The 15,721-nt window shown below is 39.5% G+C and overlaps 1 protein-coding gene across 3 annotated transcripts in view; it reads right to left on the bottom strand.

Moving 5' to 3' along the window:
* Positions 1-15,721, bottom strand: part of RANBP17 (RAN binding protein 17) — a 432,717-nt gene that overhangs the window by 56,339 nt on the left and 360,657 nt on the right. For 2 of the 3 annotated variants that reach the window (XM_017960123.2, XM_017960124.2), the window contains 2 exons: positions 3,173-3,387; positions 1,483-1,621 (listed from right to left, as the gene is read on the bottom strand). In XM_017960123.2, the coding sequence (XP_017815612.1) occupies positions 1,483-1,621; positions 3,173-3,387 (354 nt within the window). Of the gene's footprint in view, positions 1-1,482; positions 1,622-3,172; positions 3,388-7,399; positions 10,813-15,721 lie in introns of those variants that run through there. The other variant, XM_009209561.3, reaches the window with a different exon arrangement.

Below are 15,721 nucleotides of genomic sequence, written 5' to 3'. Positions count from 1 at the left end.
CTCCTGCCTTGGCCTCCCAAGTAGTTGGGACTACAGGCAGGTGCCACCACACCTGGCTAATTTTTTGTATTTTCAGTAGAGACAGGGTTTCACCATGTTGGTCAATCTAGGCTTGAATTCCTGACCTCAGGTGATCCACCCGCCTTGGCCTCCCAAAGTGCTAGAATTACAGGCACGAGCCACCGTGCTCAGCTAAAATCTTTTTTTTTTTTTGAGACAGAATTTCATTCTTGTTGTCCAGGCTGAGTGCAATGGTGCAGTCTCGGCTCACTGCAACCTATGCCTCCTGGGTGCATCTGGGTGCATGTGATTCTCCTGCCTCAGCCTCCCGAGTAGTTGGGATTATAGGTGCCCACCATCAGGCCTGGCTAACTTTTTTGTATTTTTAGTAGAGATGGGGCTTCACCATGTTGGCCAGGCTGGTCTTGAACTCCTGACCTAAGGTGATCCACCTGCCTCAGCCTCCCAAAGTGCTGGGATTACAGGCTGAGCCACGGTGCCCAGCCCCAAATACAGTATTAATAGAAGATTAGGTATCACAGAAGAAAAGATTAGTCAACTTGAAGATTCTACTTCACACCCACTATCATGGGTAAGATGAAAAAGATGTTAGTAATGTTAGCAAGTATACAGAGCAACTGGAATCCTCATATACTGTTGTTGACAGCAAAATGCTGTCACTGTCACTCTGGGAAACAGTTTGTTAGTTTCTTATATGTTAAAAATACACTTAGCATATAACCTAGAAATACCACTTCTAGGTATGTATCCAAGAGAAATAAAAAAAATTTACCTACATAAATACTTGTATATGAATGTTCATAATAGCTGTATTCAAAATAGTCAAATAATGAAAGCAACCCAAATGTCCATCAGCTGGTGAATAAACAAACTAATAATCCATACAACGGAATAATACTCAGCAACAGAAAGGAATAAACTAATTGATTTTCAAAATAATGTGAATGAATCTCAAAGTCACTATGCTAAATGAAAGAAGCCAGACACAAATAATGTCATATTATATAATTCCACTTATATGTAGTTCTGGAAAAGGCAAACTATTGTGAGAGAAAGCAGGCATTAGTTCCCTGGGGTGAGAGGTAGGGGGAAGGGATTGATTAGAAGGAGGAAAAAAGAGTTTTAGTGGTGATGAAAATATACTACACATTGGTCGCGGTGGCTATGTTTGTGTACATGTACACATTTGTACAAGGACTCATTGGACTGTCCACTTAAAATCAGTGAATTTTATTATATGTAAATTATACCTCAGTAAAGCTGATGAAAACATAACTGACTATGTATCAAAATATGAAGAAATAATTTTTCCCACTTGCAAGTAATGGTTATAAAATAACCTTTCAGTTTGGGTTCACAATATCTTTTCCCCTTTGTAGGATGATAGTCTCAATAATCACATACATTAAAAGCCTATACTCAAGTTTTTCCTATGGAAACAATGTCCTCTATGATCCTTACCAAGAGTAGTGAGTCCCTCTGAGATAGATGTGAGAACATACATGAGTACAGGAGGCTCTAAGTTGATGATGAAGCTCATGTGGTCCTGAGTGAGACATTCCAGGAGTGGATAGTAAGACTGGCTCAGTTTCCGGTATTGCTACAGGACAGAGACATACTAAATGTCAAGCCACAGGGAAGAAAAATACATGTTACAGTCCAGTGAAAATTGTCATTTATAATACTGGAAATTGTAAACTTATTTAAACACAAGGTCAATAAATACATAGAGCAAATGACATAATGAGTCCCAATGCAGCATTTAAAGGGGTTCTGATAGGAATCTCTTGATCTCTTTACCTTACATGGTTAGCACTTAAAAGTAAAATCCCTGCAATATGATATTTAGAAGACTGTGTGAATTATTTTTCTGGATTGGGTACTTAACACTGAATAGTGCTTAACAGTGGCTAGGAAACCTTTTTTTGTTGGTTTTTTAAACACAAAGACATTTGCTGTTATAATGGGATTTGGCACCATAGTCTGTTGTATTAATATAATGCTAATCCATCTAACTAAATAATAACTTGGTAAAGGGCTTAATATTTACCATACACTACAGGCAAAAGATAAGTACATGAGAAAGATAGCTGAAAAATCCCAAATGCAATCCAAACCAGTATCAAAGAAATACACTTGTGTGATAAATTAGAGAAGCTGGGCATGGAGGTTCATGCTGGTAATTCCAGCTACTTGGGAGGCTGAGGCAGGAGAACTGCTTAAGCCCAGGAGTCTAAGAACAGCCTGGGCAACACAACAAGACCCCACCTCTAAAAAAAAAGAAAAAAAAAAAAAAAAAGAGAGAAACCAGAGGAGCATTTCTTAAAGTGATGTTAAGAGCAACTCAATAGGAATCACTTGGGGTGCTTGCCAAAAATGCAGTTGCCTGATTCCCACTTCAGATTCACTAAATGACAAGCTCTAGTTTAGGCCCTGAAATGTACATTTTTAACACACAAGTTAAGAGAGTCTTATGCACCCTCAAGTTTGAGAATTACTGGATTGAAGGTTTGCTTGACTATTAGAATAAAAAAATTAGAGAAAAATTCTTGGAACCATACCAGTTGCCTTGGTGGACTTTAACTGCAGTGAAGTAACTATTCGATGAGGTGATATTAACATATGGCTGATGTAACTCAAGTTTCTATTTTGTAATTTCTGTCTAACAGATATATCCTTCAATGATCATTCCATTCTACTACAAGGAAGTTTAATAACTTTGGCTTGAGATGTGGCCATTCCAAGATTAGTTTATAAAGGTGGAAGATGATGGACTAGCCCACTAGGAGATCAAGGAGCATTTCTTACACAGGTTGACTAACAAAGGCCTTCCAGATTTTACTCGTAACCTTGGGCGGGAGCAGGTGGGAAAGCCTGAACAAAGCCTGAGCATGATTTGGCTATGTTACTTAAGTAATTACTGCGACGACATTGGGCACATATTGGCTTCTGCATAATCAGGCAGAGATGTTAAAAAAAAAAAAAAAAAGCCACTATAGTTTTCCAAATTCTGTAAGTTAGATCAAGTATGCTGTCTTAAAACATAAAATGTTCTAGGCTAACTCCCTGGACTGCATTATAACACTTGCAGGCCTGTGGTGGTGTTACTTCACATTTCATACAAAGACTCCCATGATGCATGATTGCTTACTAGCAAGTCACTGTGGGACACTGACAGCAGCATTTTGACAAAGGCCTGGAGTACATTGTCAAAATGGTTGTCCCCATACAACTTGAAGACGCCAAAGCTGACATAATTTCCACACAAGGCAGACTTGAGAGCTGAATAGCAGATGGAGATGCCCTTGAGTTTCATTGGATAAATCTGATCTTTTGAGAGGCTCCCAAGGGACAGGATCTGATTACCTGTTTTAGGGTAAAAGCAGAAAGAGAAAGTGACATAAGTAGATGTCATTCAAAGCAGTTATGGGACACACTATTTAACATTCTTACTTTACTGCGAATGTTCACTTCCTCCCAGCATATTTTTAACAATTCTTTTTATTCATTGTAATAAAAAATATAAATACATATGGCAATTTACCTGGAAGTACAAAAGGCCCAAGGAAAAATCAATCAAGGATATTGGAAAAGTGCTATATTTTTATCTGTATGGTGATTACACAGATGTATACATAGATATGTGAAAATTCATTAAGTTGTACTCTTTTTTTTTTTTTTTTTTTTTTTTTGAGACAGAGTCTCGCGCTGTCGCCCAGGCTGGAGTGCAGTGGCGCGATCTCGGCTCACTGCAAGCTCCACCTCCCGGGTTCACGCCATTCTCCTGCCTCAGCCTCCTGAGTAGCTGGGACTACAGGCGCCCACCACCGCGCCCGGCTAATTTTTTGTATTTTTAGTAGAGACGGGGTTTCACTGTGGTCTCGATCTCCTGACCTTGTGATCCGCCCGCCTCGGCCTCCCAAAGTGCTGGGATTACAGGCGTGAGCCACCGCGCCCGGCCAAGTTGTACTCTTAAGATTAGTTCATTTGGCCAGGTGTCATGGCTCACGCCTGTAATCCCAGCACTTTGGGAGGCCAAGGCGGGCGGATCATGAGGTCAGGAGATCGAGACCATCCTGGCTAACATGGTGAAACCCCGTCTCTACTAAAAATACAAAAAATTAGCCGAGCGTGGTGGCGGGCGCCTGTAGTCCCAGCAACTCGGGAGGGTTAGGTGGGAGAATGGCGTGAACCCAGGAGGCGGAGCTTGCAGTGAGCCGAGATCGCGCCACTGCACTCCAGCCTGGGCGACAGAGCGAGACTCCGCCTCAAAAAAAAAAAAAAAAAAATTTTAAAAAGTAGGATAAAACTAAGTCAAGAGAAAAAGATAACCTGATTGAGATGTAAATTACCCTAAATTCTCGGCAAATTTTTAATCTTTTATATGAATTTGATTGAATTTGATCTTGAGTTACTTCACTTTTAGGAGCCTCACAGGTTTGGTATATGAATTCAATGAAATAACACACACAGAAGTTCTTGGTGCAGTGTATAGTAAATATTACTTCCTTTTTCTTCTTAGATCCTTCTTCGGAAGATCTCGAGATGTTTTAAAAATTGTACTTAAATTCTGTGTTGACCATCAGAAGACAAAGAAATGTTTGTATGATCACCTTAAAATCTTCTGTAGTAGCATTTACAATCAATAATTTGTTTCTGAAATGTGTGCTAGATAGTATGTTACTAGGCAATACTTGATAATGCTTTAAAAAAATATAAAGTAATATATGTTTCTTACCTCTGCTTTTTCCTGGTCAAATGAGTATTGCTTCTAAAATTGAAACTAAATTCAATTTACAAAATTTAGAAGTATAATATAGTGGCTTATACCGTGTCAACTTAGCTAACAAGAATTAAGTTTCTTAGAATCCACTTCCCTTTATGGTTGTGGGCTACAATTGGCCAAAAGAGAAATTTGTGTGAGATTTGGATGCTGGGAGTGCAGTAGCTGCCATGACTTTCTGAAGGTTGCTGTGGTTAGAGGTGGTGAGAGTAAGAGGTAGAAATGCTGCTCGGTTTCACTTTGTCCTTGTGCTTCCTTGTTCTATTTGTGTCTAGAACTACCAACCCTGCTGACCAGTATCTCCAAGCACACCACCAAACAGGCAGTAGCACACTTAGAGAAGCAATAGCTATGCAGAGGCAACAGCCTTCTACTGACTTCTATACCATAACACCAGCTACCTTCTCACCCCTAATCCTTTCATAGTTCCACTCTAGCACCTAAATGTGCCTGGTTTCTAGATTTCCCTGCAAATTCCAACTACGCCATTATTTCTGGAGGGCCGATTGGTGATTTTTTTCCCCTGAACCTTCAACTCCCCGCTTTGGCCCTATTTCCCCATCTTTGCCTAAGATTATATAAGGTCTAATTTCTAAGATAAGTTATACATTCCAAAAGTATTATTGTGCTTGTTTTTCCTGGTTTGAAGCTTGACTCATATATATATTATGGTAACCCCATGTGTACTAAGAGGTTAAGAAGGACCAATACTTCTAGCAGAGCATGAAACACAGGACCAGCGCAGGGTAAAAGTTCCCTCTTCTTGATCTGCCTTGGTCTGTTCCATGTATGTGGAGCATTTCTATATGCACATTTTCTTCTGTGTAGCCTTAGAAGTCCATGTGACTTTGCTTATAATTTATATATCTGAATGACAAAACCAGTGTCTAGAAGGCTGAAGCATATATTGTAATTTACTCCGTATCAAATACCGTACCCTCTTTCATGATCTCATTGTAACTCACCTTAGAGAGATATAATAGTTGCATAAAGATTCAACTCAATATGACAGCATTTATTTAACAGCTACTATGTGTGAGGTGTTGGTATAAACAAATGAATAAAATAAAATCTCTGCCCTGAGGGAGTTCAGTCTGTTGGGGGAAATAGATCTGTAAATAAATAATTCCATACACTGTGACAAATGCCATCAGAGAGGTATGTCAAGATGTTATGTGAACAGAAAAAGAGGCTAACTTTCCTTTGGCAGGAAGGCAGGGGAAAGGCTTCACAGAACAGGTTAAATTTGAAGGATAATTGAAGTTGCCACACAGACTTGGAAAAAGAGGAGTGTACTCTGGATAGATAAAGCGCAAAGGCATCAATGTCTAAGAAAGTCAGGTACTCCAGGAAAGAACAGTTCTAAACCACTGTTTTTCTACCTTTGCCTCAAATTCAATTTAAACCAAGGTTAGACATTTTCTCTCCTTCCCTTTCCCAAGAAAGAACAGCACTGTATACCCATGTGATGAAAAGAGCTAGGGTAATTTTGGTAATTTTCACTGGTTTTGTGTTTGTTGGGAAGGCCAAGGTAAAAGTGAGAAAACTTTTGGGGCCTTTTTATGCTGATATCCTTATGGGGAAAGTAAAGGTCCTATATTCTGTAGCAACAGATGAAATAAGCAGGCCAAGAACTGCCCGATGGGGAAAAAAAATCTGTAAAGGACAGGATAATCTATCATCAAGAAGCATTATCTAGAATCATAACTGTTGTCTCTGTATTAATATGTTGCAATTTGGCATATATGTCCTGCCTTTTGGACTATGTCAGACACATCTGTATTAACCCATTTATGCTGAACGTTGCAATTTTTTTTGTGTGAAAAATCAGATCTTGGAGATGACCTTGAGCAACAGGATACAAATAACTCCCACAAGCTTAGCGTCCTAATAATGGAACACTAGGCATAAATGGGTTAAGACAGTAATTAGTATACTATTTTCACCTTGTAACAGTAGAATGATGAATACTTTTGAAATAGGAAACTACCTCTTTTTGCTCAAGTGCCTCAGTGAATGTGATAGCTAGCTGACAACTGTATAGGCTGAATGTCTTCAGTCATCATTGGAAGGCGCAGTTATGTGAAGAGTACTGCGACTTGCTGACGTTCTTTTACTTCAGGTTACTCAACCCACTCTTGTCTCTCTGCAAACCAGCCAAGGTCTCTGGACATAAATTGTTTGGGACAGAATTGAAGCTGTAAAGGCTGGAGGGAATATAGTATTTTCCTTTCAGATTGAAAAAGAGAGCACAATGCAGTGCTGATAAGGATGTAGGAAAATAAAAAATTGTTGGGAATATAAAATTAGTATAACCATTCTAGAAGGCAATTTGGTAACATTTATTAAAAATATTTTTAAAAGGCTGGGTGAAATGGCTTGCATCTGTAATCCCAGCACTTTGGGAGGCTGAAGGGGATGGATCACTTGAGCCCAGTAGCTTGAGACCAGCCTGGGCAACATGGCAAAATCCCATCTCTACAAAAAATGAGCCAGGTGTAGTGGCATGCATCATTACTCCCAGCTACTTGGGAGGGTGAGGTGGGAGGATCACTTGAGTCCAAGAGGTTGAAGCTGCAGTGAGCCATGATCACACCACTGCACTCCAGCCTGAGTGACAGAGTGAGACCCGGTCTTGAAAAAATATGTGTGTGTGTGTGTGTGTGTAGATCCATTTCTATATTCTAATATTAACATTCCATACCATTTATACCTTTCTACTAGCATCTGCACTCACATATACTGTTTTTAGTAAAAGTCAATCCCTCAACATGTCCAACTAGTTCCCATCTCCTCTCTCTTATGTGCTTAAGGACAAGGTACCAACAATTTTTGCCCTTCTCTACTATGCAATCTTGTTTGTTTGCTATTGGCTCATTCTCATCAGAATACAAGTCACACTATTGTCTCTTCCATGCAAAAAAAAAAAAAAAAAAAGACACGTAAAACCTTCTCTTGGCCTCACTTCCTCTGTTAGATATTGCTCAATTCATTGTCTCCATTTCTGCCCGCTCCACTCAAAGTGCTCTTTTCAAGGTTACTAGTGACTTCTGGTTGCTAAATGTAATGGTTGACTCTTAGTCTTCATCTTACTTGATTGACTGGCAACTTTTGATAGGTCATAGGTGACCACCTCGTCTTCCAAGACACATTCTCTCAATTTTCTTCTGTGTTCGCTCAATCTTCTTTGCCAGTTCCTTCTTTTTTACCTTCCAACACTGGAGTGCACCAGAACTCAAATCTAAGTCTTCCTCTATATTTACACTCACCTCTAGTCCTAGTAGGTGTGTTGATGAAGCAAGCACACTCATTCCTAGTTCTTACCTAGTTCTGCAGCTGTAAATATCATTGAATGAGTCAAAGGACTCCCTAGACCTATTTTCCAAACTCCAGAATCAAAAATCCGTATTGGTACTCAACATTTCCACTTGGATATTAATCGACATCTCAAATTCAACATAACCAAAATGGAACTTTAGTCCCCCACACCCATCTTAGCCTTCTCCATCTCCATATAAGATGGCAACTACTTCTTTCTAGTTGCTTGTATTCAAATCTCTTGACTATATTTTTTTCTGTCCTACCATTCATCCAATGAATCAAGAAATTTGATTTGTCTTACCTTCATAGTATATCCAGAATCTGACCACTCCCACTGCTATTACTTTGTTCAAAGCCAGTATCAAACTTTGCCTGAATTACTGCAATATTGTCTTATCTGACTTCCCTGCTTACACCTTTAATCCTCTCTAGTCTACCCTTAATATAGCAGCCTGAGTAATTTTTTAAAAACTTAGGTCAGGCCATGTCATTCCTGTGCTCAGAATGTTCCTGAGGTCCTCTGTTTTACTTACAGTTAAAGTCAAAGCGATGTTAGTGGGCTACAGGCCTTATATGATACTGTTCTTATTACTCTTCCTTTTGTTCACTCTGCTTCAGCTACTGACCTCCTTGCGGCCCTTCAGACATGCCAGATACACTCCTGCCTTAAGACTCTACCACTTGCTGTTTCCTCAGCCTAGAATGGTCTTCAAGAAATTCACGTGACTAACTCCTTTATTTACTGGAAGTCTTTGTTCAAATGTCATATTTTCAATGAGGCCTACCTTGACCACTCTAATAATGCAACATGTCCCTAAATCCCTGGCAATTAAGATATGTGTGTGTATTTTTTTTTCTCTTTTAACAATAAGGAGTTTAAGGATCACAGCAAAGCTGAGAGAGAGGTACAGCGATTACCATACATCTCCTGTCCCCACACATGCACAGCTTCCCTACTATGAACATCCCCTACTAGAGTGGTGCATTTGTTACAATCTGGACCTATACTGACATATCATTATCAGCCAATGTCATAGTTTACATCAGCATTCACTGTTGGTGGTGTACATTCTGTGGGTTTGGACAAATGTATAATGAACACGCATCCACCATTATAGTATCACACAGAGTTTCAATGCCCCCCAAATCCTCTGCTCTGCCTATTCATCCTTCACTGTCTCCTAACCACTGGCAGCCACTGAGCTTTTACTGTCTTCATAGTTTTCCCTTTTCCAGAATGTCACGTAGTTGGGATTATATAGTATGTAAGACTTTTCAGATTGGCTTCTTTCACTCAGTAAGAGTGATTCTTACATATCTTTTTGTAATTTTATAGCTTTATTATTATTATTTTTTAGTGCCGAATAACATTCCATTGTCTGGTTGTACTGTTGTTTATTTATCCACTCACCTACTGAAGAAAATCAGTTTTAGCGATTGAGAATAAAGCTGCTATAAATATCAGTGTACATGTGTTTGTCTGACCATAAGTTTTTGATGCCTTTGGGTAAATACCAAGGGGCATGATTACTGGATCTTACAATGACTATGTTTAGTTTCATAAGAAGCTGCCAAACTGTCTTCTAAAGTGGCCGCACCGTTCTGCGTTCTACCAGCAATGAATTAGTGTCTCTGTTGTTTCACTCTCTGGGATTAGATGTCCCCTTATCCTAATCTATTTTCTTTCTTTTCTTTTCTTTTTTTCTTTCTTTCTTTATAGCACTTATTACCTTCTTTTTCTTTTCTAATTTTTTTATGGAGACGGGGTCTCACTGTGATGTCCAGGCTAGTCTCAAACTCCTGGGCTCAAGCAGTCCTCCTGCATCAGCCTCCCAAAGTGCTAGAACTACAAGGCATGAGCAGCTGTGCCCAGCCTACCTTCTAATTACTAGTTAATTTCTTTTTTGGTTTGCCCACTGAGGTATCCAAAGAGCCTGTAACAGCACCTGCTGTTCTTATTACACATCTGTTGAATGAATGACTGAAACTCACAAAGCTGAATGTACAAAGTTATTGACTGAAGCACTATGAATGATAATGACAAAGCAGATGTTCAGCTAAAGGCGATTAATAAATTATAGTATGACCATAAAATGGAATATTTTGCAGCTATTTAAAAAGAGGTAGATTTATATATGCTAACATAGAACAATGACCATAATATAAATAAAAAACAACAAATTACAGAATAGCAAACATGATATCAAGTTTGGGAAAATACGTGTGTATGTACACATAAAAAGCATAGAAGGGTACATACACTAAACTGTTAATAATGGTTAACTTTGGGTGATGAATGGGGGGTTTTGTTTTCCTGTACCAAGTGAAAAATGAAAAATTTAAAGCTTACAGAGTTTATTTTGAAATAACATTGCTCGATCTTTTCCCTCCATGAGTGTATTATTTTATAGTTAGAGAAAAGCAACAAAAGAAAAAAAATTATTTTGGATGAAAAAAGATGGGAAAGAAAGTGATAGGTACAGAAAAACATGATAGAAAAAGACATGGTAGTGCAAGTGGACCGACCCCAGGCTGTATGCTTATGGTGGTTCCATACCTTTCTTAACTTTGCAGCATAAGTTGCTGACATAGAAGATGGAATTTCAGCACTGATGTAATTTTGTTTCCGAACTCTTGGAGTAATGTTGTCCAATAATGTAATTACAGATTTACGTATGATTCACTACCTTTTTTGAATAAAAGATTTTGTATAGGTTATTTTATAAGCATATTAGTAGATATAAAAATCTTAAAAACATTAACTTGCAACCTCAATATTTCAAACTATTTTGAAGTTTATGTTTTCTTTCAATTGTTGCCATGTATATAGAAGTCTAACATGACCTACAGCATAGGTAAAATTTGAATTCTACCTTGATATGGTATTATTTATATTTTCCATAAGCTGGGTAACCTGAAAAGATAATTTTTAATGGTTGCAATGTATTCCACTGAACTGACATATCCTTCTGTGTTATTCAAGCATTTTGCTATTTGTAGCATTTTGTTTGTTTTCCCAGCTTTTACTATTATGGATAATGTAACATCAAGGATCTTTAGCTGTAGTTAGCTGTCCTCTATCATGAGATTATTTCCTTAGAAGAAAAATAGAAATGAGTTTATAAAGGTTATGGACATTTTTATAATTCTTGCTTTTCCATAGAGCCATACCAAGTAACTGAAAAAGAAAAAAAAAAATCCCAGTATTTAAAGCTTACAGTTTATTTTGAAATCATTATATATTTTTTCTTATTTGTTGAAAGGAGTTTCAACTAGATGCACAATTGTTAACTGGTGGCTACCAGCAAAACCTACTTCTAGTCCCTCAGTCAGATGCAACCACTTCTTGAGTGATCTCATGTGCAAACAATAGACTTAGGTATTGGGGAAAGTCTTGTCCCAGACTGAATAGTAACAAAAAGAAAACTATATTGAAGATGGCAAGATGGCAAGGATCCTACATATAGTCTTAGAGTAGTACACAATATTCTATAAATTCCCAAGAACTGGTATACTTTTCTTTGTGTGATAATATAAATTTTGTAAAATCATATTATCATATAGGAGGCAATCATGTTGAGACAGGAAAGGAAGAGTAGACATAATTTTATGTCTACTAACATTGTATGCTAATTTAAATAACAATTCTGGCCAGGCGTGGTGGCTGAAGCCTGTGATCCAAGGACTTTGGGAGGCTGAGGGGGGAGGATTGCTTGAGGTAAGGAGTTTGAGAAAAGCCTGGGCAACATAGTCCTCACTATGTTGCCCAGTGAGGGCATAGTCCTCTACTTAAAATTAAAAAAAAAAAAAACAAAAAAACAAGGCATGGTGGTACATGCCTGTAGTCCCAGCTACTCAGGAAGTTGAGGCGGGAGGATAACCTGAGCCCAGGACTTCGAGGGTTCAGTGAATTATGATCATGACACTGCACTCCAGCCTGGGTGACAGAGTGAGATCTTGTCTCAACAAAAAACAAAACCAAACCAAAAAAAGCCTAATTCTATTCCTTTCTCTTCTAGCTTTACATCAAATAATTCACCTACCACAACGCTATCAAAGTGGTTTCTCAAAAATGTAAATATGGTCATACTATGCAGTATTTTCCTTAAAGAATGTGTATCTTCAAGGATAAAGTTGTAATTCTTTTTTTTTTTTTTTTTTTTTTTTAACAGAGTCTTGCGCTGTCGCCCAGGCTGGAGTGCAAAGGTGTGATCTCAGCTCACTGCAACCTCTGTCTCCCAGGTTCAAGCAATTCTCTTGCCTTAGCCTCCCAGGTAGCTGGGATTACAGGTGTCTGCCACCACACCTGGCTAATTTTTCGTATTTTTAGTAGAGACGGGGTTTCGCCATGTAGGCCAGGCTGGTGTCAAACTCCTGACCTCAGGTGATCCATGTGCCTCGGCCCTCCAAAGTGCCAGGATTACAGGCGTGAGTCACTGTGCCCAGCCTAAAGTTGTAATGCTTTACTTTGACCCAAAAGTTACTTCATAACTGGTTGTCTCTCACTGCCTAAAGCTCCTTTTTTTAAATTGTTTTTGCTTTTTTGGTTTTTTTTTCTTTTTTTTTTTTTTGAGATGAGTCTCGCTGTGTCGCCCACGCTGAGTGTGCAGTGGTTTGATCTCAGCTCACGTAAGCTCCGGGCTTCTCCCGGGTTCACGCTTATTCTTCCTGCTCTCAGCTCTCCCAGTAGCTGGGACTACAGGCGCCACCACTCCTCGGCCAGCCTGCTAGCTTTTTTTTGTATTTTTAGTAGAGACGGTTTCACCGTGTTAGCCAGGATGGTCTCGAACTCCTGACCTCGTGATCCGCCCGTCTCGGCCTCCCAAAGTGCTGGGATTACAGGCTTGAGCCACCGCGCCCGGCCAAAGCTCGTTAACATTAGCTTTAGTCTTTAGCAATTTTGAAATTCCTTGAGTTTCCTAACCAACCAGGCTGTTCTATATTTACGTGCTTTGTAAAATCTATTTTCTCCTTTAAATGCCCTTCTATAACTTCTGAGCCTTATTCTTTTTCCTTCAAGAAATATTGCCTTCTCTAAACCTCCCGTTTCAGCTAGAAATCTCTTCCGGGCTCCTATGGCACTCTAAGTACTTCTCAAGGATAACCCAGAGCACAACACATCATAATTCTTTCTTCATTTGTCTGACTCCCCTGCTGGACTTAAGTTCCTTAAGGGAAGAAACAGTAAGATTCTTTTTTTTTTTTTTTTTTTTTTTTGAGACGGAGTTTTGCTCTTGTTGCCTAGGCTGAAGTGCAATGGCACGATCTCAGCTCACTGCAACCTCCGCCTTCTGGGTTCAAGCAATTCTCCTGCCTCAGCCTCCTGAGTAGCTGGAATTACAGGCACACGCCACCACACCCGGCTAATTTTGTATTTTTAGTAGAGATGGGGTTTCTCCATGTTGGACAGGCTGGTCTTGAACTCCCAACCTCAGGTGACCCACCCTCCTTGGCCTCCCAAAGTGCTGGGATTACAGGTGTGAGCCACCATGCCCTGGTGGATTTCTTTTTTTCTTTTCCTTTTGCATCTTATTTATCTTCCTATGTCTCACAGGATCAGAAACATATTAACAGTAAATGCTCAGCCAGGCACAGCGGCTTACGCCTGTAATCCTAGCACTTTGCGGGGCCGAGGCGGGCAGATCACTTGAGGTCAGGAGTTTGAGACCAGCCTGGCCAACATGGTGAAACACCGTCTCTACCAAAAATACAAAAATTAGCAGGGCATGGTGGTGGGCACCTGTAATTCCCGCTACTTGGGAGGCTGAGGAAGAAGAATCGCTTGAACCCAGGAGGCAGAGGTTGCAGTGAGCTAAGACCATGCCACTGCATGCCAAGCCTGGGTGACAGAGCAAGACTGTTTCAAACAAAACAAAACAAAACAAGTGAATGCTCAACAAATGTTAGGTGCATGGATGAAGGAATCCACTGAAATCTAAGCACGTGTTCAGCTCAAGGCCTTGCTTTGATCCTGGTTTTGGGATCCTCAAGGTGTCGATCATTCCACTGCCTCCACAAGACTTTTGTGAACCTTACTCTTTGCTACTTTGTAATCATATGCCCTAACCAACTGATAAGATCTAAGACCGTATCCATAGTTCCTGGACAATCTATTCTCTCGAGAACTGTTATTTTTTGGTGACATTTTATTAGCTCTCTAGTTATTTCAAGACCAATGAATTCTTTAGCTATCTTCTTGTAATCATTTATACATAAGTATCACTTATACATAACACCTTGGAAATATTGTGAGTTCAGTTCCAGACCACTACAATAAAGCAAATATCCCAATAAAGTTAGTCATACAACTTTTTTCTTGTTTCTCAGTGCATATAAAAGTTTACACTGTACCGTAGTCTATTAACTGTGCAACAACCTTATGTCTAAAGTAATAATGTATACACTATAATTAAAAATATTTTATTGCTAAAAATTGCTAGCAATCATCTGAGCCTTTAGGGAGTTGTAATCTTTTTCCTGGTGGAAGGTCTGGTCTCGATGTTGATAGCTGCTGACCGATCAGGGTAGTTGCCAAAGGTTGAGGTGGCTGTGGCAATTTCTTAAAATAAGACAACAATGAAATCTGCTGCATCAATTGACTTCCTTTCACAAAAGATTTCTCTGTAGCATACAATGCTGTTTGATAGCATTTGACCCACAGGAGAACTTCTTTAAAAATTGGAGTCAATCCTCTCAAACTGTGCTGCCACTTTATCAACTACGGTTATGTAATATTTTAAAGCTTTTTACCACAAGTAGATTCCATCGTTGGTCATCCAGAAGAAGCGACTCCTCATCCATTCAAGTTTGATCACGAGACTGTGGCAGTTCAGTCACATCTTCAGTCCCCACTTCTAATTATAGGTCTCTTGCTGTTTCAACCACATCTGCAGTTAATTTCCCCCCTGAAGTCTTGGAACTCTTCAAAGTCACCCATGAGGGTTGGAATCAACTTCTTCCAAACTCCTGCTAAATGTTGATTTTCACCTCCTCCTGTGAATCACAAATGTTCCTGATGGCATCTAGAATAGTGAATCCTTTCTGGAAGGTTTTCAATTTACTTTGTCCAGATCCATCAGAGGAATCACTATCTATGGCAGCTACAGCCTTGTGGAATGTATTTCTGAATAATACGACTTGAAAGTCAAAATTACTCCTTGACCCATGGGCTGCAGAATGGATGTTGTTAGCAGACATGAAAACAACATTAATCTCCTTGTACATCTCCATCAGAGCTCCTGGGTGACCAGGTGCACTGTCAGTGAGCAGTAACCTTTTGAAAGGAATCTTTTTCTGAGCAGTAGGCTTCAACAGTGGGCTTAAAATAGTAAAGCATGCTGTAAACAGATGTGCTGTCATCCAGTCTTTGTTGCTATATTTCTAGAGTACAGGCAGAGTAGATTTAACATAATTCTATTTTTTTTTTTTTTTGAGACGGAGTCTCACTCTGTCGCCCAGGCTGGAGTGCAGTGGCCGGATCTCAGCTCAGTGCAAGCTCCGCCTCCCAGGTTTACGCCATTCTCCTGCCTCAGCCTCCCGAGTAGCTGGGACTACAGGCGCCCACCACCTCGCCCGGCTAGTTTTTTGTATTTTTTA

This window comes from Papio anubis, chromosome 5, assembly GCF_008728515.1.
Source record: "Papio anubis isolate 15944 chromosome 5, Panubis1.0, whole genome shotgun sequence".
Taxonomy (NCBI): domain Eukaryota; kingdom Metazoa; phylum Chordata; class Mammalia; order Primates; family Cercopithecidae; genus Papio; species Papio anubis.
Note: the sequence above shows the minus strand (reverse complement) of the source record. Positions and strands in the feature narration are given on the sequence as shown.